Source organism: Lucilia cuprina, chromosome 5, assembly GCF_022045245.1.
Source record: "Lucilia cuprina isolate Lc7/37 chromosome 5, ASM2204524v1, whole genome shotgun sequence".
Lineage (NCBI taxonomy): Eukaryota > Metazoa > Arthropoda > Insecta > Diptera > Calliphoridae > Lucilia > Lucilia cuprina.
The window spans coordinates 13978349-14005275 of record NC_060953.1 but is presented as its reverse complement, the minus strand read 5'-3'; the positions used below and the strand labels follow the sequence as shown (position 1 = coordinate 14005275).

At 28.9% G+C, this 26927-nt stretch overlaps 2 protein-coding genes across 3 annotated transcripts in view; both read right to left on the bottom strand.

The window, feature by feature from the left end:
* Positions 1-6775: 6775 nt before the first annotated feature.
* On the bottom strand, positions 6776-13830 carry LOC111688710 (mitochondrial uncoupling protein Bmcp). 2 transcript variants are annotated; one of them, XM_023451212.2, is made up of 5 exons: positions 13578-13830; positions 12859-13006; positions 7759-8178; positions 7528-7690; positions 6776-7459 (listed from the first exon to the last, which is right to left on the bottom strand). In XM_023451212.2, the coding sequence occupies exons 1-5, from the start codon at positions 13651-13653 to the stop codon at positions 7343-7345; spliced, it is 924 nt and encodes a 307-aa protein (XP_023306980.2). In that variant the 5' UTR covers positions 13654-13830; the 3' UTR covers positions 6776-7342. The 2 variants fall into 2 exon arrangements, with proteins under 2 accessions (XP_023306980.2, XP_046808958.1); XM_046953002.1 differs by lacking the exon at positions 13578-13830 and adding an exon at positions 13209-13398.
* Positions 13831-22893: 9063 nt separating this feature from the next.
* Positions 22894-26927, bottom strand: part of LOC111684657 — a 77765-nt gene continuing 73731 nt past the window's right edge. The window contains exons 4-6 of the mRNA XM_046951540.1: positions 26542-26700; positions 25950-26459; positions 22894-25868 (exon numbers count right to left, since the gene is read on the bottom strand). Coding sequence (XP_046807496.1) covers positions 26242-26459; positions 26542-26700 — 377 coding nt within the window. The 3' untranslated portion in view covers positions 22894-25868; positions 25950-26241. The remainder of the gene's footprint in view (positions 25869-25949; positions 26460-26541; positions 26701-26927) is intronic.

The following is a 26927-nucleotide window of genomic DNA, read 5'->3' as shown; positions in this document are numbered from 1 at the left end:
CTACAGACTAGACTATAGACTAGACTATAGACTAGACTATAGACTAGACTATAGACTAGTCTATAGACTAGACTATAGACTAGACTATAGACTAGACTGTATAGTTATAGTCTATTCTATAGTCTAGTAAGTAGTCTATTCTATAGTCTAGTAAGTAGTCTATACTATAGAATAGACTATAGACTAGACTATAGATTAAACAATAGATTAAACTATAGACTAGACTACAGACTAGACTATAGAGTAGACTATAGACTAGACTATAGAGTAGACTATAGACTAGACTATAAACTAGACTATAGACTAGACTATAAACTAGACTGTATAGTTATAGTCTATTCTATAGTCTAGTAAGTAGTCTATACTATTGAATAGACTATAGACTAGACTATAGATTAAACAATAGATTAAACTATAGACTAGACTACAGACTAGACTATAGAGTAGACTATAGACTAGACTATAAACTAGACTATAGACTAGACTATAAACTAGACTATAAACTAGACTATAGACTACACTCTAGATTATACTAGAGACTAGACTATAGAATATACTCTAGACGAGACTATAGACTAGACTATAGACTAGACTATAGACTATACTATAGACTAGACTATAGACTAGACTATAGACTAGACTATAGACTAGACTATAGACTAGACTATAGACTAGACTATAGACTAGACTATAGACTAGACTATAGACTAGACTATAGACTAGACTAGACTATAGATTAGACTATAGACTAGACTATAGACTAGACTATAGACTAGACTATAGACTAGACTATAGAATGGACAATAGACTAGGCTACAGAACAGACAATAGTCTAGACTAGTCTAGACTATACATTAGACTATATATTAAACCATAGACTAGACTATAGACAAGACTATACACTAGGATATGGACTAAATTAGACTATAGACTGGGCTATAGTCAAGACTATAGGCTACACTATAGACTAGACTATAAAATATATAGACTAGGCTATAGACTATATACTAGGCTATATACTAGACTATAGACTGAACTTTAGAATAGACTTTAGACTAGACTATAGACTAGACTAGACTGTAAACTAGACTGTAAACTAGACTATAGGCTAGACTAGGCTGTAGAATAGATTATAGACTGGATTAAACTATAGACTAGACTATAGACTATACTACAGAATGGACTATAGACTAGACTGTAGTCTAGACTACAAACTATAAAATAGACTGGATTATACCATATATAATAAACTCCGGAGTCTTTACTAGACTAGAGTAAAGAGTACACTATAGAAGAGAATTTATATTAGACTGTAAATTGGACTATAGTTTATGATCTAATCTATTTTATTAAAGTGTAGTATTTTCGATAGTCTAGTCTGTGGAAAATACTACACTGGACTATATACTAGACTGTAGACTAGACTATAGACTAGTTTATAGACAATAGACAGTGCTATAGACTATAAACTAGACTAAAGACTAGAAATTAGACTATACTATAGAATAGACTAATACTTAAGGCCATACCATAGTTTAGATAGACTTTAACTAGACTCTAGACTAGGCAATTGTCTAGACTATAGAGTATTGTCAAAAAAATTTACTAGGCTTTTTTCGATTGTCTATAAAAGCAACCTTTACATTTAGCAGGAAATATAGATTATTAAATAACACTTCTGTTCAAACAACTCTTATTCCGGAGCCAAGAATGGCCTTAAAGTTAAATTACTTGCATTTAATTGGGTTATAATGAGGAAGTCGTTAATTTGTTTAAACAGCAATATTTTCGAAAGATGATAGACAGGATCTAAAGACATATGTAGTAGTTAGGCAGCAATGACGTTAAAAGGTAATTAAAATCAGACCAGTTTTATTACTCAATTAAAAGTATAATTATAAAAATATGGTGTTTTATCAAAAACTTTTGATGATTTAAATTCTCAATTATGCATTGATTAATTTTAGTGCAAATTCCTCGATGTGAGCGAACATAGAAACAGGTTGACAATATTTTGTATATTTATGATTTATTAATTATATATATTTTTTCAACAAATTAAAACTAATTTTATTATTTTAAAAATACATTGTTTGTTTTTGTTTATTTGTTTCATTCTTAAAGTCTAATTATAATTAGATGTATATAATTTTTTATTTAAAATTAAATAAATATTTCAAAAACAAAAAAAAAAAATCTAAACGAAATCTTTGCTTTTAGTCTAAACTAATTAAAACAAAATAAAATTGAGTAAAATATTTAAATAAATTTAATAGCACTTCACCCCCCTCCTCACCACTCAACTTTTCAAAACAAAAACTGTAATTTTAAAAAAACACGTTGTTTTCTGACTAAATACCTTTTTTTGCATAAAAATATTTTTGTTTCTAACAAATATTAATGTTTTGTTATTGAAACAAAATATCTACTAAAATACAAAAAAAAGAAAAATACATTTTAGTTTATTTATAATTTATGCAAAATAAAAAAAAAATCTTTTTTTTTTCTTCAAAAAATTTAAGTCCATAATAAAAGAAGTCAACAAAAAAATCAAAGACAAGACTTAACAATAATAGAAAAACCCAAAACGTATTTAGTGACGTCTATGTAAATCAATCCCTGACATTATAATCTGAATAAAAAAAAGAAACAAAATAAATATTAGCGAAATAGAAATTAATTAAATAAATTTGACAAAAAAAATATATATGTGTGTTTGGAAGTAGTTCCAAAGATAATTTTGAGAAGGGGGTTGATGTATTTGGATATTTGTGGGACACAAAGATTTTATGACTTAAGAACAGGCATTAATTGTGCGATTATGATCTAAATTAGTTTAACGTGATTGAATTAATAAGTGAGGAATTGGGGTAAGATCACATGGTTAACGAGTGTTGTTGTTATAATTATTTGTTTTGGTGTTAGGTCAAATGAAAGTGAAATAGATCAGCTATATCGTTAGGGATCACATCTATTTTGTCAGACACAACTTCGTTCGGATTTGTACATTTGAACAACCTACATAACTAACCCATTAACTAACTAAATAAGTATACGATATCTTGAATATAGACTAGACTATGGACTGCACTGTTGACTAGACTATAAACTAGACTATAGACTGGACTATAGACTTGACTATAAACTAGACTATAGACTAGACTATAGACTAGACTATAGACTAAAATATAGACTAGACTATAGACTAGACTATAGACTAGACTATAGACTAGACTATAGACTAAACTATAGACTAGACTATAGACTAGACTATAGACTAGACTAAAGACTAGACTATAGACTAGACTATAGACTACACTATAGACTAGACTATAGACTAGACTATAGACTAGACTATAGACTAGACTATAGACTAGACTATAGACTAGACTATAGGCTAGACTATAGACTAGACTGTAGACTAGACTATAGACTACACTATAGACTAGTCTATAGACTACACTGTAGACTAGTCTATAGACTACACTGTAGACTAGACTATAGACTATATTTAATACAAGACTTGAGAATAGAGTATAAACCAGAATATAGACTAGACTACAGACTAAAGTATAGACTTGATTATAAAGTAGACCATAGGCTAGACTATAGAATAGACTATGACTAGACTATTGACTTGAGTTAATACTAGACTATATAGTATACTATAGACTAGGCAATAGTTTCGTAAAGACTAGACAAATCATAAGTTAGAAAAGGTACCGATAAAGAACATAACTACTCAATTTGACATGCCTGATTTTAAAACAAATTTTTATAATAAGAAAAAATACGATATGTACAGATTTGTTTTGAATTTTTTTGCGAATGAAAAAAACAAAAATAAAAATAAACTTGAGTTTATCTCACAATAACATCTTCATAAATAAGATTTTTTTAACTTAAAAAAATTACAAGCACAAAATGAATGTGCAAAACAAAAATAACTTAAAAATAATACAATTCATAATCAAGATCATTAAATTAACAATAAAAAAAATCAACCACTATTCATTAAACAATTAATGTGCTCGGTCATTGTATAAAAACAATTTTAGATCACAAAAAAGCGACGAATATTGAAAACTTAAAAAATAACAAAACTTAACTCCTTAAAAACTGAAAGAAAAGAAATTAAACAATTACTTTTAATACAAAAATAATAACAATGAAATTCTTTTTCTTTAAAAAGTCTTTAGTTGGCAAAATTAAAAATAGTTTTTGAACTTAAAAAGAAATCTTAAAAAAATAACTTTTTTTGTTAATTTACTCATTAACCATTTCTAAAATGCTTAATGATGTTTGATTTATTTATAATTTATGTTTCGTCTTCTTTTTTTTATTCGCTTTAAATAATGGAAATTTTTTAGCGGATGTTTGCTTTAAATTTAAAGAAGTGTCAAAATGTCCCAAAGCTATTAATGATTGGCTGGCTGGTCGGTAGGTCTAAAGTAATTTAGTGCGGTTAGAACCATAAAGTAAAAGAAATATTTAAAAGTAACAAAATAAAAGTGATTTATTTAAAATTAAATTGTGTTTTAAAATCAACACAATTGGTTAATAAAGGTTTTTAAATAGCTAAAGCATACTTTTAGGTTAAACAAAAAATTACCCAGTTGGAAAATTTCTTAACTGTCTAGAAGAGTGGTCCTCAAATGTAGTATTGTACAGTATAAGGTTATCTTGATGTCGTAAAAACTTTGTAGATCATTGAGTTTACACCATTCACAATGGGATATTATTGAGTAGCCAAGAAATCTGTGAGGATAGAGTTGGGAACTGGACAGGACCTAGAAAAACAAAACTAGAACTGAACATGAGCTGAGATAGAAATGAACCAGACCTGAACAAGAACTGAACTAACACTATACTAGATCTAAACTAAAACTGAACTCGAACTGAACTAGAACTATACTAAAACTGAACTAGAATTGATCTACATTTAAACTAGGACTGAACTAAACCTAACCTAGAACTGAACTAATCCTAACCTAGAACTGAACTAGAATTAAACTGGAACTGAACTAAAACTGAACTAGAATTGAACTAGAATTGAACTAGAACTTAACTAAAACCGAACTAAACCTGAACTAGAATTAAACTCGATTTGAACCAGAACTAAACTCGAACTGAACTAGAACTATACAAGAACTTAGCTAGCACTACAATAAAACTGAACTTAACTAGAACTGAACTAGAATTGAACTAGAACTATACTTTCACTTTAAAACTAAACTAGAACAGATTTTGAAGTGAACTAGAACTAAACTAGAACTTAACTAGAACTTAACTAGAACTGAACTAGAACTGAACTAGAACTGAACTAGAACTGAACTAGAACTGAACTAGAACTGAACTAGAACTGAACTAGAACTGAACTACAACTGAACTAGAACTGAACTAGAACTGAACTAGAACTGAACTAGAACTGAACTAGAACTGAACTAAAACTGAACTAGAACTGCACTAGAACTGAACTATAACTGAACTAGGACTGAACTCGAACTGAACTAGAACTAAACTAGAACTGAACTAGAACTGAACTAGAACTGAACTAGAACTGAACTAGAACTGAACTAGAATTGAACTAGAACTAAACTAAAACTGAACTAGAACTGAACATCCACTGTGTTAGAACTAAACTAGAACTGAATTATAGCTAAACTAGAACTGAACTAGAACTGAACTAGAACTAAACTAGAACTGAAATAAAACTGAACTAGAATTGAACTACAACTAATGTAGAACTTATCTAGAACTGTACTAAAACTGAACTAGAACTAAACTAGGACTGAACTAGAACTAAACTAGAATTGAACTAGAACTTAAGTAGAATTGAACTAAAAACGAAACTTGAACTGAACTAGAACTAAACTAGAACTAAACTAGAACTGAACTAGAATTAAACTAGAACTGAACTAGAACTTAAGTAGAATTGAACTAGAACTGAACTGAACCGAACTAGAACTAAACTAGAACTGAACTAGAACTGAACTAGAACTGAAGTAGAACTGAAGTAGAACTGAACTAGAACTGAACTAGAACTGAACTAGAACTGAACTAGAACTGAACTAGAACTGAACTAGAACTGAACTAGAACTGAACTAGAACTGAACTAGAACTGAACTAGAACCGAACTAGAACTAAACTAGAACTGAACTAGAACTGAACTAGAACTGAACTAGAACTGAACTAGAACTGAACTAGAACTGAACTAGAACTGAACTAGAACTGAGCTAGAACTGAACTAGAACTGAACTAGAACCGATCTAGAACTGAACTGGAATTGAACTAGAAATAAACTAGAACTGAACTAGATCTTATCAAGAATTAAGATCAAAATCAGCTTTTACTGAACTAGAACTAAACTAGAATTGAACTACAACTGAACTAGAACTTATCTAGAATTAAACTCGAGCTGAATTAGAACTAAACTAGAACTTAATTAGAACTGAACTTTCACTGTGTTTAAATAGAACTAGATCTGAACTAGATCTGAACTAGAACTGAATTAGAACTTATCTAGAACTAAACTCAAACTGAAACTAAACTTTCACTGTTTTAGAACTGAACTCAAAGTGAACTAGGGCTTAATTTTCACTGTATTAGACAAGAACTAAACTAGAACCAAAACTGAGCTAAAACTTGAACTAGAGTTGAACTAAATCAAAACTGAACTAGAAACCAAATAGAACTATACTAAAACTAGATTATTTCATATAGTTTATTTTTAATTGTAATTTATGTTCAACAAAAAAACAACGAATTTTTGTAATTATTTTAAATACCAGCTTTATTTTTTATTTGGTACGACAGTATTACATTAAGAAAATGCAATTTTCTTCAAATTATACAATACAACCATAAAAATACTTCAAAAGGAAAAGAAATTTTAGATTGAAAGAAAAACAAAAAAAACTCTAAGAAGAAGATTTCACTAAACTTAAAAACAAACTAAATTAATACGTTTTCTTTTTTAAAGCTAAAGAAAAATATACAACAATTTTATATGAATTAACATATAATTATAAATTTAAGTATTTTTAAAAGGGGGATGCTTGCATAAAGAACTTCTTAACAATTTACTTAAAAACTAACGATATACTTTTTCATTTCAATTAAAATTAAAACAAGGATGAGCAATAGGAGGAGGAGGAGGAGAGTGATAAAGAGATGATGTTAATGTTGAATATAGTAAAGGTCTTAAATGATAAAAAAATAACTTTGATTTTACTAATGAGGTGTTTTTGTTTTAGCTTGTACTAAATGTATATAGTTTGTTCTTTGTTAAAACTAACAGCCATGAGAGACAACGTAAAACCGAGCCAAATTAATGTTATTGTTAATATTTTTTAAGTTGCTCATATGTCATAAAGAATATAACATTCCAGGGTCCCATACGCACCCAAGTGGGTATGAAACCTTTGTATAAAGCCAATAAACCCTCATTTCGTACAGTCTGTAAAAAAAGAAAAACAAATTGTTTAGTTTAAATGAAAACACGATAAGATTATGCTTTATGTTTACCTGAATGGCACAATCTAAACTACCCGTATAGATTTTCGTAGATGTTGCTGCGGTAGCCATGCCATTAACTACCGTAACATGTCGTTGATTCATAAGGCGGGTACGTATCACATCAATAGGCGTAGAGGCAATAGCACTGCCTAAACTGGCTATAAAACTAGAACTACAAAAGGGAAGAATCCCACCAGTATACCTCATATGAAAACATAAAAGATTTTCTTTAAAACTTACATAAAATGATTGGTCATATGATCACCAAAATATTCCATTAACTGTAGTTTACAAAAATCATAAACTGGCAATTCCACCGATGCAATAACTACTGCTCTCTGGGCAGTAGGTCCAACACCCCGCCACAGACCCTTAACACCTTCTAATTTATATATATCATGAAAGCAAGACCAAACACTTTTCTGCATTGTACCCTTCCCATGCACTTGCATGCGTACCTTTAAAACATCGGTGGGATTTGCTATGGCCGATGATATCGCTCCTGCTGCCGCTGCACACAATACATTACCCCATACTCTTTCTGTCCCCGTATCGGGATCGATAAGTAGACCATGTTCACTTACAATACTTTTAAGTGTGTAGTAGGTACCAAATTTGATAGTGCCATAAGTGGCTTGTCTTAATACTGCCGGCCAAATTCTAAACGAATTTAGATTAACCAAAATAGAAACAAGACAACAAAGAAATTAAAAAATAACCCAACAAATCTTATTGACATTTTTGAGGAGGGCGATATATAAGTGGCAATAACTATGACTGTGCAATTGGTCACGTTTTTGTGGGGTGATATATAAGCATGCATGGAGCAATAGTACCTTATCTAAGGAAGGGCTGTCAAACACTAATGAACAAGTGACAGCTTTTTTAGATTTTCACATAATTAACGAGTCATAAGGTTTAAAGTTTTTGTTGTATAAATTTGTGTGGTTTTTTATCTAATGTTATATATATAGAACTAAACTAGAACTGAAATAGAACTTAACTAAAACAGAACTTAAACAGAACTAGAACAGAATTTAAACAGAAATGTATATATGTACAAAAAAGAACTAGAACAGACCTAGAACTGAACTAGAATTTAACTACAACTGAACTAGAATTCAGGGTTCTATAATTGAAACGAAAAGTCGACTTTTCGACTATAAGTATTTATAAATAGTTGACTTTTCGACTTTTCGATTTTTTTTTTACTTTTTCCGTCTTTTTTCGACTTTTTGACTATTTTCGACTATTTTTTGACTTTTTTTCGAGTTTTTCCGACTATTTTAGAGTTTATTGACTTTTTTCCACTTTTTTAAAATTTTCGACTATTTTTGACTTGTTTCTACAATTTTCGAGTTTTCGACTTTTTCCGACTTTTCGACTTTTTCCAATTTTTTTTTGACTTTTCGACTTTTTACGATTTTTAGACTTTTATTAACAAAGTTGACTTTTCGACGTTTTTCACAGACGATAGTCGAGTTATCGACTTTTTTTGGAACAAAATAGTCGACTTTGACTTTTTTCGACTTTTTACGACTTTCAGACTTTTCCACTTTTCGACTTTTTCCGACTTTTATTAACAAAGTCGACTTTTCGACTGAACTAGAACTGAACTATAACTGAATTAGAACTGAATTAGAACTGAACTAGAACTGAACTAGAACTGAACTAGAACTGAACTAGAACTGAACTAGAACTGAACTAGAACTGAACAAGAACTGAACTAGAACTGAACTAGACCTGAACTAGAACTGAACTAGAACTGAACTAGAACTGAACTAGAACTGAACTAGAACTAGAACTGAACTAGACCTGAACTAGAACTAAACTAGAACTGAACTAGAACTAAACTAGAACTGAACTAGAACTGAACTAGAACTGAACTAGAACTGAACTAGAACTGAACTAGAACTGAACTAGAACTGAACTAGAACTGAACTAGAACTGAACTAGAACTAAACTAGAACTGAACTAGAACTAAACTAGAACTGAACGAGATCTGAACTAGAATTTAATTAGAATTGTACTAGAACTGAACTAGAACTGAACTAGAACTGAACTAGAACTGAACTAGAACTGAACTAGAACTGAACTAGAACTGAACTAGAACTGAACTAGAACTGAACTAGAACTGAACTAGAACTGAACTAGAACTGAACTAGAACTGAACTAGAACTAAACTAGAACTGAACTAGAACTGAACTAGAACTGAACTAGAACTGAACTAGAACTGAACTAGAACTGAACTAGAACTGAACTAGAATTGAACTAGAACTGAACTAGAACTGAACTAGAACTAAACTAGAACTGAACTAGAACTGAACTAGAACTGAACTAGAACTGAACTAGAACTGAACTAGAACTGAACTAGAACTGAACTAGAACTGAACTAGAACTGAACTAGAACTGAACTAGAACTAAACTAGAACTGAACGAGATCTGAACTAGAATTTAATTAGAATTGTACTAGAACTGAAATAAAAATGAACAAGAACTTAATTACAAGTAAACTTGAAGAAATGTTTAAGAGAATTAGAACTGACCTAGAACTCTAGTGTGATAACGCACTAGGTTTTTTTTTTAAATATTCCTAAAATTTCTATAAAAAATCTATTTGTTTTAAATGTTTTTCGTGCCCAATTTTCTCCATTTCTGTTAATGATTTACTTTATCAAAACAAATATATTTATTTGAATTGTATACAAAAAAATGTCTAGCATATTTGTTGTTCTAAAAATAATCTCCCTCGTATTATAAACAACAAAATTAATTATAAACATTAAAGTAGATATTTCAACATTATTTATTAAACAAAATTGTAACAGTCATTCACATTAATAAATAATGATTAAATATTAATTAACTAAACTAATTATCATGTATAATTGTAATGATAATTGTTATTTATCAATTTGTGAATAAAAATTGTAAATAATCTTTAAATTGCTAAGATAAATAGAATGTAATAGGAATTATTAAATCACAGCAAGCGCCGTAATTAAACATGTGATTGAAGTACAATTAACAAAAGGCAACTATGAACTTATAAAATGATGATAACAAAAGTTAGAAGTCTCGAATACTATTTCTGCAGAAGTAAAGTAATAATTAAAAACTTTCTTCGAATCAAGTTTTTATGCACAAAAAATATTTATTTCAACATAAAACTAATTTATTTCAAATATTATTCAACTAGTTTTTACTAGTTTTCCCAAAGAAAAAGCAGTTTTAATTAAATGTCTGGTGATTAGAATTATTTAAGTCAAAGACAATAAAAATTATATTAAGAAAAATAACAACAACTTATCTTAATTAAGAACATTAATTACACCCAACTAAAAGTGATGATGATTTATGAATTTGACTAAAAAAATTTTAGGAAAAATACAAAAGTAAAATTTTTATTTTCTTACTACCAAGTATGACACATTTAAAATATTTTTAATATAAATTTTATTCAAGATTGGGCCCATAATCTCTCGAACAAATACCAAAGTCTATTAGCAAACAAACAGATAATTTTTGTGCTTTAAACATTAGCTGGGTTTATTCGTATTTACTTGTTCTGTTCTTTATTTAATAATATTTTTTTTTCTATTAATATTTACTTTGATTAAATATCTTTTAGAGCCATCAAATTTATTATCTATCTATAACAATAAACAATTTATGTACCTAGAAATATAGTCTACATTGTAAATTAGTATTATTATTTTTTTGTTTAACTAAAACGTGAATAAACACTGGGCACTGAATAAATCATGTGCGTCATTTCGTAATTGTCTTTTGTGTCTGTGAGTCTAAAACATTTAATTTTGAGGGGAAGTACATAATGGTCAGTGTTTGTCACACAAGTTTTGTTGACAATTAACACAGGGGATCTACTACAAATCAAACTTTTTTGGCAAATTTATTTTATAGAACTAGAACTTAAGCAGAACTAAACTAGAACTGAAATTGAACTGAACTGGAACTATAACTGAACTTAACTAGAAGTGAACTAAAACTAAACTAGAACTGTGCTAGAACTGAACTAGAACTGAACTAGAACTGAACTAAAATTGAACTAGAACCGAACTTGAACTGAACTAGAACTGAACTAGAACTGAACTAGAACTAAACTAGAACTGAACTAGAACTGAACTAGAACTGAACTAGAACTGAACTAGAACTGAACTAGAACTGAACTAGAACTGAACTAGAACTGAACTAGAACTGAACTAGAACTAACCTAGAACTGAACTAGAGCTGAACTAGAACTGAACTAGAACTGAACTAGAACTGAACTAGAACTGAACTAGAACTGAACTAGAACTGAACTAGAACTGAACTAGAACTGAACTAGAACTGAACTAGAACTGAACTAGAACTGAACTAGAACTGAACTAGAACTGAACTAGAACTGAACCAGAACTGAACTAGAACTGAACTAGAACTGAACTAGAACTGAACCAGAACTGAACTAGAACTGAACTAGAATTGAACTAGAACTGAACTAGAACTGAACTAGAACTGAACTAGAACTAGAACTAGAACTAGAACTGAACTAGAACTGAACTAGAACTGAACTAGAACTGAACTAGAACTGAACTAGACCTGAACTAGAACTGAACTAGAACTGAACTAGAACTGAACTAAAACTGAACCAGAACTGAACTAGAACTGAACTAGAACTGAACTAAAACTGTACTAGAAGTGAACTAGAACTGAACTAAAACTGAACTAGAACTAGAACTAAACTAGAACTGAACTAGAATTGAACTGAACTAGAACTGAACTAAAACTGAACTAGAACTGAACTAGAACTGAACTAGAACCGAACTAGAACTGAAATAGAACTGAACTAGAACTGAACTACAACTAAACTAGAACTGAAATAGAACTGAACTTGAAGTAGAACCGAACTAGAACAGAACTAGAACTGAGCTAGAACTGAAATAGAACTAAACTAGAACTGAAGTAGAACTAAACTAGAACTGAATTATAAGTTAACGGAACTACAACTGAACTAGAACTGAACTAGAACTAACCTAGAACTGAACTAGAACTAAACTAGATCTGAACTAGAACTGAATTAGAACTGAATTAGAACTGAATTAGAACTGAACCAGAACTGAAACAGAACTGAACTAGAACTGAACTAGAACTGAACTAGAACTGAACTAGAACTAAACTGGACCTAAAAAACATCTGAAATTTAATTAAACTAAACTACATAGAAGTAAAGTAGAAAATTGTCTTAACTCTATATCAAACAAAAACCACCTGTTGAGAATCACTGTCAATCATTAAAACTATGATGATAGGTACATAAAATAAAAAAAATCTTTCACTTACCCCGAATATAATGCTTTCAGACCCTCTTCTTTGGTAATTTTTATAAATGCATCCGTCATGCCACGATATCGCAGTTGTGCAAATGCTTGATCGATTTTTTGACCTTGAATCTGGAGGCGGGTTTTTGTAGTATCAATTGGAAATGTGCCTAATAAAATGAAATTAGAAAACAACAACAAAACACAAAGATTATTAAAATAACAACTACAGAATCTTCGTCAGAAACACAAGCATGTAAACAAATAGTTTTTAATAAAAAACAATAAAGAAACAAATTTATATAGAAAATAACATGACTCTGGTGTAAATAAATAAAACAAACAAAAAAAAGCATGAAAGATAAGACGGACCCCACTATTGCACACGCGAGATACTTGATAGAATCGCATCAGAGGAAAATATAAATTTGCACACACTCTGTTACAAACAACATGTATTTATTTTGTTCTATACATACTACACATGGGCAGTAGAACAAAATAAACCTCCTCGCCAGACCGTTATACACAATTTCTTTTAAAGTCACAGCCCCCCAACGTAGTCAACGATGAGTTCAGAAAAGCTGTCTATAAGATGATAATAATTTTTGTTGTTTATTTATATTTAATTACAATAATTGCAATTGTTATTGCGTCATGTGTTTTTCAATTCATTTTTTCTTTTATATGCACAAACATGTTTGTTTTCTTTGAGATGGAATTTTTTTTTCTAAAATTTACCAAATTCCGCTGTTATTGATGCTAAACCACCATAAATGAATGGTCGTATATCACGTTTATCCAAATTTTGTTTCATTTCGTTTGTTATATTCTAAAAACTTCGTTAGTCGTTTTTTATTTTTTGTATATTTATTTAATATTTTTTATAAATTTTCTTTTATAAATTGTACCAGCAAAATAAAAATCACTTTAAATTCTATTACGCGAGGTTAGATTATCGTTTTTTTTTTTTTTGCAAATGTTTTTTCTTCTCCTCTGAATGTATTGTTCTAACAGCTGTGAGAGAGAAATGTCAAAAATGCAGCTGTTGAAAATGTAGTGTTGCCAGAAGAATGAAAAGAACGAATTTCTAAGTAACCAGATGACTTTTAACCAAAATTAGGGAAGTTAATATTATTGGCTATGAATCGACTTCGAATAATCGAACAATCGACTTTTTGTCGAAAAAAGTCGAAAAAAGTCGAAAAAAGTCGAAAGAAGTCGGAAAAAGTCGGAAAAAGTCGGAAAAAGTCGAAAATAGTCGAAAAAAGTCGAAAATAGAAAGAAGTCGAAAAAAACTCAAAAATTGCAACAAATAGAAAAAAATATAAATAAAATTTTATGTTAATAATAAATAATAATAATAATAATAAGAAAAGTCTAAAATAGTCAAAAAGTCGGAAAAAGTCGAAAAATCTACTTTTAATTAAATGAAAAAAGTCGAAAAATCGTAAAATTGTCTTTTAACTAAATGCGAAAAGTCGAAAGTCGACTTTTCATAAAATGCAAAAAGTCGAAAAGTCAACTTTTCATAAAATGCAAAAAGTCGAAAAGTCGACTTTTCGTTTCAACTATAGAACCGTACTAAGAAGGTACCAGCACTTGACGGCAACCGCTCGATTGTTAAATTTTGTTTATATGCCTTTACACGATCACACAAGTAATATGATCTGTCAAAATTTTGTGTAAAAGAGTCCGGATGTGATCGTCTAAAGTTTAGACTCAAAACGCAATATATAATGAAATCATCACACATTGAGAGAGAATACGGATTTGACAGTTGTATGGGTCTCTTCATTTTTTGAAATAGTCTAAACTACAGACTGTAGACTGATATTTTGACTTAACTAGAGACTGGTATATAGACTGACATACAATTTATCAAAAGTCTAAAATATACACCGATCTTAAGTGAAACTGTAAACTAATATACAATCTCAATTATAGATTTAACTATAGTCTAAACAATAAAATAATTTATAGTTTAAAGTATAGATTGATCTATAATCTTAAATATAGGCTAATCAATAGACTGATTCATGGTTTCAAATATAGACTGATGTATAGTTAAAGCTATAGACTGATCTATAGTCTTAATTATAGACCGATCAATAAACACAAACATAGACTGATTTAAAGTCTCAAATGTAGACTCATCTGTAGTCTCAACTATAGACTGATCTTTAGTCTCAACTATAGACTATAGCCGATATTCCCAACTATGGACAGGTCTATTGTTTAAGATATAGTATGATCTTTAGTCTCAAATATAGAGTGATTCTGAGTCTAAATTTATGAACTGAACTGTAGTGTATGTACAGATTTATAGCCTAAACTATAGATTAATCTACAGTCTTAAATATAGACTGGGGTATAGTTTTAGATTGAACAATATTCCCAACTATGGACAGGTCTTTTGTATAAGATATAGGATGATCTTAAGTCTCAAATATAGACTGATCCTTAGTCTAAATTATGAAGTGATCTTTAGTCAAAACTATAGACTGATTTATAGCCTAAACTATAGATTGATCTACAGTCTCAAATATAGAATGGGGTATAGTTTATCTATAAACTGATCCATAGTCCCAAGTATAGAGTGATTAGTAGTTTAAACTATAGAATGATATATAGTCTCAAATATAGTCTGATCTAAAGTCTCAAATACAGACTGATCTATAGTCTTATTAATAGACGAATCTATAGTCTCATTTATATACTGATCTATGGTTTAAACTATAGAGAGATTACTAGTCTCAGCTGAAGATTGGTTAAAAGTAAAGACTGATCAATAGTTTATACTATAATATAAAATGAGTGTTTAATTAACTAAACTAGACTGATTCTAGTCCCAACTACAGACTGATTTTAAGTATAAAATTTAATTATCTAAACTATAGACAATTAGTCTAAACTATTGATTTAATCATTTAGGGCGAGTTTTACTGATAAAGATAAGCTTCTTGCTTTGATTAAACCAGGTTTAATATATGTTTTGTGTTTTTCAGAAATCATTAAATTTACTTATTTAACTTAGTTTAACATATTGTAATTGGCCAATTAAACCTAAGTTATAAGTTTAATTTAACAGCAAGTTAAGCCTAGTTTAACTGAGTAGAAACACGCCCTTGTTGTTTGAACTATCGATTGATCTATTGTGTACAGTGTAAACTGATCTGTGTTGTAAAGTTTGTAATAAAACAGTGTTGGGCAGTTTTGTGTTAAAAACAAAAAAAAAAAATTGTTAAATTATCTTTTAAAATATTTACCGCCTTATGCAAAAACGATTATTAAATTAACAATGGTTTAAAAAAAACTGTTTTTATAGGAAAAACTGTTTAGTTAACCATTGTTAACTTTAATAAACGTTTTTGCATAAGACCCTTAAACTTTATCTAAAAAGTCTTATAAAATTTGTTAGAATTTAATGAAAAAAAAAAAAAAAACTTTTGTTTTAAAGGGAATCAAATTTTTTTCTAGGATTTTAATCATAATATTTTCTTGCTGTGTAAACATCACATTATTTTATTTAGTTTGTTGCTGTTGGTTTTTTTTACTATAATTGCTTTTTACTTCCAGTTTCAAAATTATTATTTATTTAATTTATTTTTTTTTTAATATATTATTTATAAACGGCGGGTAGTACTAATTTTTTCACTGTTTAATTTATAATTATATATAAAAAAAAAGTATCGAAAGAGAGAGACAGAGAAAAAGAAAACTAATTTTGTTAATTTTATTTTTATTTTAGCTTTACTTTTAAATTTTATTATATTTTGTTTTTTTTGTTTCTTTAAGTTCTATAAAATTTTTTACCTGTTTATGTTTTTTTTTAATAAGTTTTTTTTTTATCCATTATTTTTATGTTAATTTTTTCATATAAAAAGTATAAGCAATTAGTAAACATTTTTTTAGTTGTTGTTGTTATTTTTTATAAAAATTTTATATTGTTTTTTTTTAATAATTTTCATTGACTACTCGTAGATTTTTATAAAGTAGAAAAAAATTTTTCGAGAGAAAAAAATTGTTTGAAGTTTTTTCGTTTTTTTTTTTGGATTTATAAATTGTATTTCTGTATTGTCATTATGTTTTTCTTAATAATTGTTGTTGTTGTTGGTTTTGTTTGTTTGTTTATAAATATTTTTTTTTAAATTTTATCCCTTATATAAAATGTAGTTGTTTGTTGGTTTTTGTCTAATGTAAATGTCAAGATTGTAATACATACCGTTCAATTGACAAAATATGTCTTCATTCATTCATTTCCTTTAAATTTCTTTCGGTGTATAAATTTTTTCAAAATGATACTATATGATTTATTTATGTAAATGTGTTTGAATGCATGTTTGTATGTATTAAGTATGATGTATGTAATGTTTTTTAGATTGAGTTTTATGAAGTGAACACTTTTTTCTCTCATTTTACTGTGAAAATTCTAGTGAAAATTAATAGAATTGTGAAAAAAACTCGAAAGAAATTTGCTCAGGTTTTTGTATTCAAGAAGTTCAATCCGTTATTATAATGTTACCCCCGTATTCATTAAGATATTCACCTCTATCGCCAATCTGAAATATGTTCCCTTTTCACTATTTTCCTTCACTAACTTTTTTGTCGTGAAAAAATTCCTCTAAAAGAGGAATTTGTTGGTGGAAATTTTTGTAAATATTAAACAGCTGTTTCTTACAGAATCAACTATTGTGAATGAATTGTTCACAACAAGTTCACGATAGCATTTTTGCCTTTGAGGGAAATGAAAATTTCAAGGGAACAAATTTTTCACTTCTATTGGCGACGAGGGTGATTAATTGCTTATTTAAGGTTTATTACGAACACTTTTCATACAAAATGTAAATATGGGGATAATAGTTCCCCTTTAGAAAATCGCAAAAAATAGGTTACACAACTCTAGAACAATAGTTATATTACGAAATTATAAGAATGACTTGAAAGACTAGTTCATAGTCTCAACTATAGACTGATCTTTATGTTATCTGATCTTTAGATTTCACTTTGGTCTCAAGTACACAGTCTTAACTATATATTAATCTATGATTACGAATTTAGTGCGAAGGCTGATCTTGTTATTTTCCATATTGATACCAATATATCAAAGGATGCCTTATTTATATTAGCATTGTATAGCATTTACTTCGCGACCAAGGTAAAAAAATTGGAGACAGTTTTAAAAAAATTTTCTCGTGCTGTTTACTCTTCGGTTTAACTAACATCTATGTTCAGGATTTTCCTTTTGCTGGCTTTACTTTTATTACTTTTTAGTACTTCTAATTGTTTTCTGAACTAAAAAATCTAGAATGTCTATAGTTCATCCCATGTAGTTCGTTTTAGATCGCGGGGTCTGTGCGAGAGCAAACAAATATCACCAGTTAATTTTTCTACCAGATTTCCTGTCTTTTGTTCTCTATGCAGCGTAAATGATTACCTTTATTAATAAAAGAGGTGATAGTATACATCCTTGCCGTACTCTACTTATGACTATAAAATGTTTACAATGTTTACCTTTGTGCAGAGCATGGACATAACATTCCTTTTATCAAAGTAATAAATTTCTATGCCGGCCCCATATAGTCACTATTAACACATCGAAATGCCTACCCGAAATCTATATATAACAGATTCCATATAGAGGTGACAGCTCAATGACCATAAGTAGTGTGTTAATATGTCATGTAGCTCCCTTAGTTTTGCAATAGTTGGTAGTATACCTCTATAATTTGTACAATTCTTCAGATATACTTATTTTTCTTATGATAAGAAAAGGCCGTTGCATTTATAAATTTTGACAGGGCTACCATCTATACCTGCTGTCTAACTGCCTTCCGACTGAGTTAGGGTAACAATTTTAAACCTACGCTTCATAAGGATGGTGTTCTGGACTAGTTCATACAATCAATCCATAATCTCAACTATAAGTAGTTGACTCCATATCTTCAACTATATAGACTTGTTGTGTTTGCTGGGGTTTCTACAATGACAACTCGGAAATCAAGCCGGTAGTATGGCTTCGTGCGAAAATCCGTGCTATCACAGAATATGTAAAATGTATTGTATTCGATATGTAAGCAAGTGATTAAACATATACCTGACGGTCAGAAATAACTGAAATATCTGACTACTCTAAAACAGGAATACAGAATTGTGCAAACGCATATAGATAAATGTATAGCATGCAAAGAAGACAGTGTAATGCGAGGCCCGTATTTGCTAAAATTTGTTGGTAGCGATGTTTTTCCAAAGAATTATGTCCAGAAAATTAAGTTTCAGAACATCAAAGGATAAATTATTAGTGTGGCATATTGTCTAATCTATGGACTAGTCTAAAGGCTAGTTTATAGTCTAGACTATAGTATAGTCTATAGTCTAGTCTATAGAATAGTCTACAGCCTAGTCTATAGTGTAGTCTATGGTCCAGTCTATATTATAGTCTAAAATCTGGTCTAAAGTCTAACCTATAGTCTAGTCCATAGTCTGTAGTATACTGCGTAGTGTAGTTTATAGTCTCGAGACTGTAGTCTAGTCTACAGTATGGTCTATAGACCAATCTTTAGTCTGGTCTATTGTTTATTTCAAAGTCTTGTCTACAGTCTTGCTTATATTCTAGTCTTTAGGACAGTCTATATTCAACACTTAATTCTAATCTACATATAGTCTAGTCTAATCTAGTCTGTATTCAAGTCTATTGTCTACTCTATAGTTTAGTCTGTAGCCTAGTCTATAATCAAGCCTATAGTCCAGCCTACAATCTAGTCTATAGTCTAATTTACAGTCTAGTCTACAGACTACACTAGATTGTAGAACATAGTTCAGTCTATAGTCTAGTTTATAGTTCAGTCTTTAGTCTCATCTATATTCTAGTCTACAGTCCAGTCTGTGCTCTAGCCTATAGCTTAGTCTAGTTTATAGTCTAGACTATAGTCTAGCCTGTATTTCAGTCTAGAGTCAAGTATATAGTCTATCGTTTAGTCTATAGTATAGTTTATAGTCTTGGCTAATCTAAAGTCTTGGCTTATTTATAGTATAGTTCATAGCTTATAGTTTAGTCTATAGTCTAGTCTATAGTCTAGTCTATAATCTAGTCTATAATATAGTCTGTAATCTAGTGTATTGTACTCTATAGTCTAGCCTGTAGTGTAGTCTAGTATATAAAGTAGTATATAATTTAGTCTACAGTTTAATCTATAATCTAGTCTATAGTGCAGTCTGTTGTCTAGTCTATATTCTAATCTAGTCTATAATTTAGCCTATGGAATAATCCATAGTCTTGACTAATCTATAGTCTTGTCTATAGTATAGTCCATAGTCTGTAGCCTAGTCAACAGTATAGTCTATAATATAGTCTGTAGTATTCACTCTTGTCTATTCTATAGTCTATTCGATAGCATTGTCTTTTGACTAATCTAGAGACATGGAGCAAATTATGTATTATTCAGTAGACACTTTTTTCAAACATCAAATAAAATCTCTTTTTTTTTTTGTTGGGTTTTAATTAGGATGACGGAGCATTAAGCACTCATATTGCCAGGTTATCACACGTTTGTCCAGAGAAAACCCCACCAACCGACCTATAGCTTCATATAGGAAGTTGGAGCATCCGGACTTGATTTCATCAAAAGTATTAATGGTCTTCACCAGAAAAAAGTTCCAGAGTTTTAAATGCCTCCACCAGTATATATTCGAGTTCTTCACCAATAAAACATAACCTCACATGAGCTGATACGAAAGCACGAGGTTAATGTAGACAACATATAACTTTGAACAGTTATATGAAGTAATACACTACACCAGTACGAGCGAAACTGTCGAAAGCCAGGCAACAAACACAAGCCTGAACGCGTTTAAGAAATAATCGCGATGGCGCGAGAGTTGTTTCCCAACTCAGACATGAATTACGACTGAAAATAAAATCTTTGAAAATTTTTAAAAGTTTTGAATACAAAATTAATAAAGAGAGAGTTTGAGCTGTTTATTTAAATTTTTAAATCTGGCAACTCAATTTAATTGTATATATAGTAGTATGGCCATCTTCAATTAAACACTGAGAAAAGTAACTGCAGCAAAACGTCACGAAATAACTTCTTGAATATTAAAAATTTTTATAAGAAACCTAAATGATATTGAAATGTAAAAAAAAAAAAAATGAAATGTAGCTGAATTGGATTTTTTTTTGAAAATTGAAAATTTATCTAATGCCAGATGTTAAATGCATTGCTTAATGTTTTTTGTTATTGATTTAGCTTCTTTTAAGCGATTTTGTTTTTGATGATTTTCAAAATTATTTTTTTTTATATTGTCCAGTATTTACATCCCTTGTTTTTATTTAATATTTTGGTATTTTATTTTAATAATATATGTTGTTGGAAAAATTTTTTCTTAAATTTTGTTTAATTTCTTTACTAAACTCTTATAAAAGAAAAAAAAAAAACTGTTTTAGAGTTAATTTTGAATAATTGTTTATTTAAAAAACAAATTCTATAAGTTTTATGGAGTTTTTATTTAAGTTATGGTTTTATTTAAATATTTACTTTTTAATTATTGTTAATTTATTAATATTGAGTTTATTTAGTGTTTGTTGTTGTTTTTTTTAAATGTTTACAGGCCAAAAATAAATTTGTTATTGTTAAAAAAGAATTATTATTATTATTTTTTTTTTATTTTATGGTTAAAGTTTAATTTTTGTTTAATTAATTTTGTTTATAGTATTTTATTTTTATTTATCTTTTGGAGGGGAGGAAGGTTTATTTGTTGTTTAAAATTCTTTTTTTTTTAATTTTTCTGGTTTGTTGTTTTAAATATTTTAGTTTTCAATATGGAAGTTTTTAAGGTTTACATTTAGTTTTTATTTTATTTTTAATTATTTTCAATAGTTGAGCTTCAATACTGTTTTTTTTATTGATTTTGTTTTTGGAATTTGTTATTGTTTGGAATTCATAAATGTTTGTTTTTTGTTTTATTTTACAGAAACTTAAAAATATATTTGAACTTAGATTTTTATTCTTGTTTTTCATTCAATATTCGTTCTGAGTTGGTTTTACAAATAAAATTCTTTTTTTTCAATTAATGTTTTTAAGCTTTAGTTTTTTTTTCTTAATTTTTCTTAAATGCATTTCTATTAAAATAAAATTTTTGTTTAAATATTAAAAACTAAAATTTAAATTATTCATTAAAATTATATTTTTAAAATAATAAGTTTTATGTTGAGAAATTTAGCTAAATAAACTAAATACTTAATTAACACAAAATGTTTGCGATAAATGTTTAAAATTAATCGATCTTGTTCTTTTAAATACGATCCTTCTTTAGACAAACCTAATCTTCTTTCGGAAATCTCTTTATAAAAGATCATTCTTCTTTTCAACATCATGTGATCATGTGTTCTTTTCAACATGATCAAAATAATCTTCTTTTAGAAATTTCTTTATAAAAGATCATTCTTTTCAACATCATGTGTTCTCTTCAACATGATCACTCTTAAGATAAATTTGTTTATCTTACAACAAGATCACTCTTTTGAAAATCTTCTATACTTTGATATAAGATCTTTCTTTTTCGAACAAGAACTTTCTATCAAAAATATTGTTCTCTTCACGACCACATTTTTCTCTTTTGTAAAAGATCTAGTTCTCTTTAAAACAAGCTGTCAAATTATAAACAATTATTCCCCGGGAGTTTTTTCCCTTTTGAATGCTTTATGTATAGGAGAGGGAACAAACTTCCTGGGAATTTATTATTAAGAATAGGCCTGAAGATCTTCACAAAGAAAATCTAGTTCTCTTAAGAACTTAATCTTAACTTTAGACAAAGATCATTATTTAGTGAGTTTTATATTCTTTAGAACAAGAAAAAGATCATTCCTTTTTGAAACAAGATCGCACTAAGAGAGTTTTATTGAATTTATTACAAGATCTTAATTCTTTATTCTTTTAGACAAACCTATTCTCTTGAATATAATCTTCGTTCAGAAAACTCTTTTTTTTTAGAAACCCATGTGTTCTTCAACAGAGGATCGTTCTTGTTTTTGTTCAACAAGTTCATTCTTTTGATCTTTTAATTTCTTTTTAGAACAAAATCTTTCATTCAAAAAGATTGTTCTCTTCACCACCAGACTTTTCTCTTTTGAATAAGATCTTGAGAAAAGATCGAACTGTTCTTTTTCGAACAAGATCGCACTTGGAGAGTATTATTTACTTGAGAATTTGTTGCTGTTGTCTTAAGAAAAACATTTCTCTTTATTATACGATCGCTCTTGAGAAAGTCTTGCTCGCTCTTTACACAGTTTTGTTTTCTTCTAAAAAAGATCTTTTTGTAGAAAACCACTTAACAGGACAGGATCTCTTAAGAACAATATTTCTCTTTAGGAATTATGATTCTTTTGTAATAAGATCTCTATTTAGAAAAATTTGTTTTCTTGAGAACAAGATCTTTTTGTAAAAAAAACTTATTGTTCTATTTAGAACAGGATCTCTTAAGAATAATATTTCTCTTTAGAAAGGAATAATATGATCGTTCTTTAGAAAGTTTTGCTCTTTGGGAATAAGATCGCTCTTTAGAGAGTTCTATTTTCTTGAGAACAAGATCTTCAACAACAACAAAAGGATGATTCTTTTTATAAAATGATCGATCGTTAGAAAGTCTTGCTCTTTTGGAATAAGATCGCTCTTTAGAATGTTTTGTTTTTACTTGAGAACAAGATATTTTTTATAGAAAAACTTATTTTTCTCTTTAGAACAAGATCTCTTAAGAACAAGGTTTCTCTTTAGAAAGGATGATTCTTTTTATAATGTGATCGATCTTTATAAAGTCTTGCTCTTATTGAATAAGATCGCTCTTTAGAAAGTTTTGTTTTTATGAGAACAAGATTTTTTTTGTAGAAAAACAGGTTGTTCTCTTAAGAACAGGATCTTATAAAAACAACATTTCTCTTTAGAAAGAAAGATTCTTTTTATAATATGATTGTTCTTTAAAAAGGCTTGCTCGTTTGGAATAAGATCGCTGTTTAGAGAGTTTTGTTTTCTTAAGAAAAAGATCTTAAATAAAAACTCGAATTCTCTTTAGAACAAAGACTTTTCTGTAGAAAACCTTGTTGTTCTCTTTAGAACAGGATCTTTCTTTACAAAATAATGTTCATTTTCACAATCTGAGAACATTTAAGTAAAAGATCGTTCTATAAAACATGATCTTTCTTTCTTTAGAACAAGAGCTTTTTTTTGTCAGAACTTATGTTTATGCTCTAACAGAATCTTACTTTATAAAGCTTTATTCTATTTAGAACAAGATCATTTTATAGAAATAAGATTGTTCTAGAGAAAGTCTTAACACTTTGTAATAAGATCGCTTTGCAGAGAGTAAGCTTCCTGACAGAAAGTCTTAACACTTTGTAAAAAGATCGCTTTGCAGAGAGTAAGCTTCCCCTTGTTCTTGTTAGAACAAGATCTTTCTGCTGAAATCTTATTGTTTACATTAGATTATCCTTTAGATCCTTCTTTAGGAAGTTGTGTTCTATTTAGAACAAGATGTATTTTTTTTTTAGAAAATATCGTTATTTTTGGAACAGGATATTCTTAAGGAGAAATTCTTCTCTTTAGAACAACATCATTCTTTAGAGCAGTTATAGGTAGAGAGTGAAAAATTAGCTGTCATCTTGCAGTACAGAGTGCAAACAAGCTCATTACTTGCTTAAGCAAATCATGTGCTCTTTATATTAGAATCTTGGTCTAGAATAACTTTAGAGCAAGAACCGTGAAGATATTTCTAAAGAAAATCTCGTTCTCTTTAGAACATGTACTTTCTCAAATACTCTTTAGAATGAATTCTTTTTTAGAAACTTAAGTGAACAAGATCATTCTTTATTCGATAAATTTTTGTTCTATTTAGAACATGATCGTTCTATAGAAATAAGATCGTTCTTAGGTCGCTTTTTAGAGAGTAAGTTGTTTTTAAACACCCTGATCCCACCATAGATAATCTTACTCTCGTTAGAAAAAGATTTTTCTGCCGAAATCTTATTGTTTTCTTTAGATTAGAATCTTTTTTTAGGATGAAGAGCTCTATTTATAATAAGATCTATTCTTTAGAAAAGATCTTTCTGTTCGCAACAAGATATCTTTTTAGGAAAGATCGTATTGTTTAAGGAAATTTTGTTCTCTTAATAATAACAAAGAAATAAGGAGTGCAAGAAAGCTCTTTACATCGGTATCATACTCTTTAGAGCAAGAACCGCAAAATATTTCTATAGAAAATCTCGTTCCCTTTAAAACATTACTTTTTTAGAAACTAAAGAGAGCAAGATCTATTTTCTTTAAAATCTCAATCTATTTATAACAAGATCGTTTTAAGAGAAATCATGTTTCTTATAGAAAAAGGTCATTCTTTTCAGAACAACGATCTTGTTGTCTTAATCTTTAAAAATCATTTGGTGATCAGAAATTTCTTTAGAAAAATCATGATCTTTTAATAGCAACCACGTTCTAAGAGAAAATCCTATTCTATATAGAAAATAATTACGCTATTAAGAACAAGATTGTTATTTAGAAAATCTTGTTCTTTTTAAAATAATAAACATATTTATTCTCTTAAAAACAAGTTGTGCTCTCTTTTTATAACGGAAGATCTTTAGAAAAACATGTTGTCTTTAGAACAAGATCTTTAGCAAATATTGTTCTTTTTAGAACTAAACAAATTTCTAGAACAAGCCTTTAGAAATGTTGGAATAGATGTTCATGTTAATTGAAAAATGAATAAGAATTTTGATAAAAAAAATTAATTAAATCAATTAAATATTTATAAATTATTTACATTATGAATTGTTTTGGTTTTTTTTCTTGTTCTAATTAGAAAATAATTTAATTTAATTTTAGTTTCATTTATATTTTATAATGTTTTTGTTTTTGTTGGTAATTTTCATTTTCATATTTAGCCTAAGAGATTTGGGTACTTTAAATCTCTTATTAACACACCCTGCTGGGTGATGTCCACCAAAAAACTTAATAATTGTTGTTATTAAAAAGTTATTTAACAGTCCTGCAATGAAAAATTTAATAAAAAACATATATATAATTAATTGATGTTTTCCAATTACAAACAATAATTAATCAAACTCACTTCATTTAATGCTGTGCAAATTTTGTTTAACAAAAATAATTGTAAAATTTTTTTTGTCAAAAAGTTTTTTTCGTCAATTTATTTTTCTTCTTTTTGTCTTAAGTGTAGATAAAAAATCTAAATTGAAATTCAGTTCAATAAGCGCGGGTCTTGTCGTAGTTGGACTAGTTGTCTCAAACAAACCACTCATCCTTTTGAGCATTGGCTGCATTTTGGGCGGCCGTATTATTGACGGCGATATTGGTTTGTGATAATCCTAGATTATTGACTGAATTTGTATTTAGATCTTGACCTAATTGACGAAATTTGCCAAGCACAAGATGGGACGGACTTTGGTGGCCATCTTCAAGTAATTGTGTTGCATGCGGTGGTACCCGGTGTATGGTCCCGCAGGGTGATGCCAGTTTCCCGACGTGGGCGGTAATTGTGTATGTTCTCTTGTCAGCGTACCGCCATGTGTATAATGCAGATGTTTCGACGAGCCATTCGTTTCGGCCAAATTGTGATGTACTAAAACAATAAATAATAATATAAAATTAAAATTTATTTTAATTTCACAATCCACCTCCTCCCTCTGCCTCCTCCTACTTACATTGTATGGCCGTATTTTGTTGGTTATTGGTTTCTTCTTGTCGCCGACACACACATATTGTTATGCCCACTATGGCCGCACTTAATATCAGCAGGATACTAACCACAATCATGACGAACCATGTCATATCCATGCCAAATACTGTACTAGCGGTCTCACCTGCAAAATGTATAAAAAAACACATTTTTTAAATAAAAATTTACTTGTTAATAATGAAAATAAATGTTGTTTTTGTTACTGTTATGAGTGTTGGCATTATTAATCATTTTCCTGAGGAGAGAACTTTATAAATGTCCTGAGTTTGAAATGAAGTCTTAATTCTTATAAGAATTTTAATATTTTACAGCTCCTGCTGTGCTCATTGATTTGATTAAATTAAATTTGAG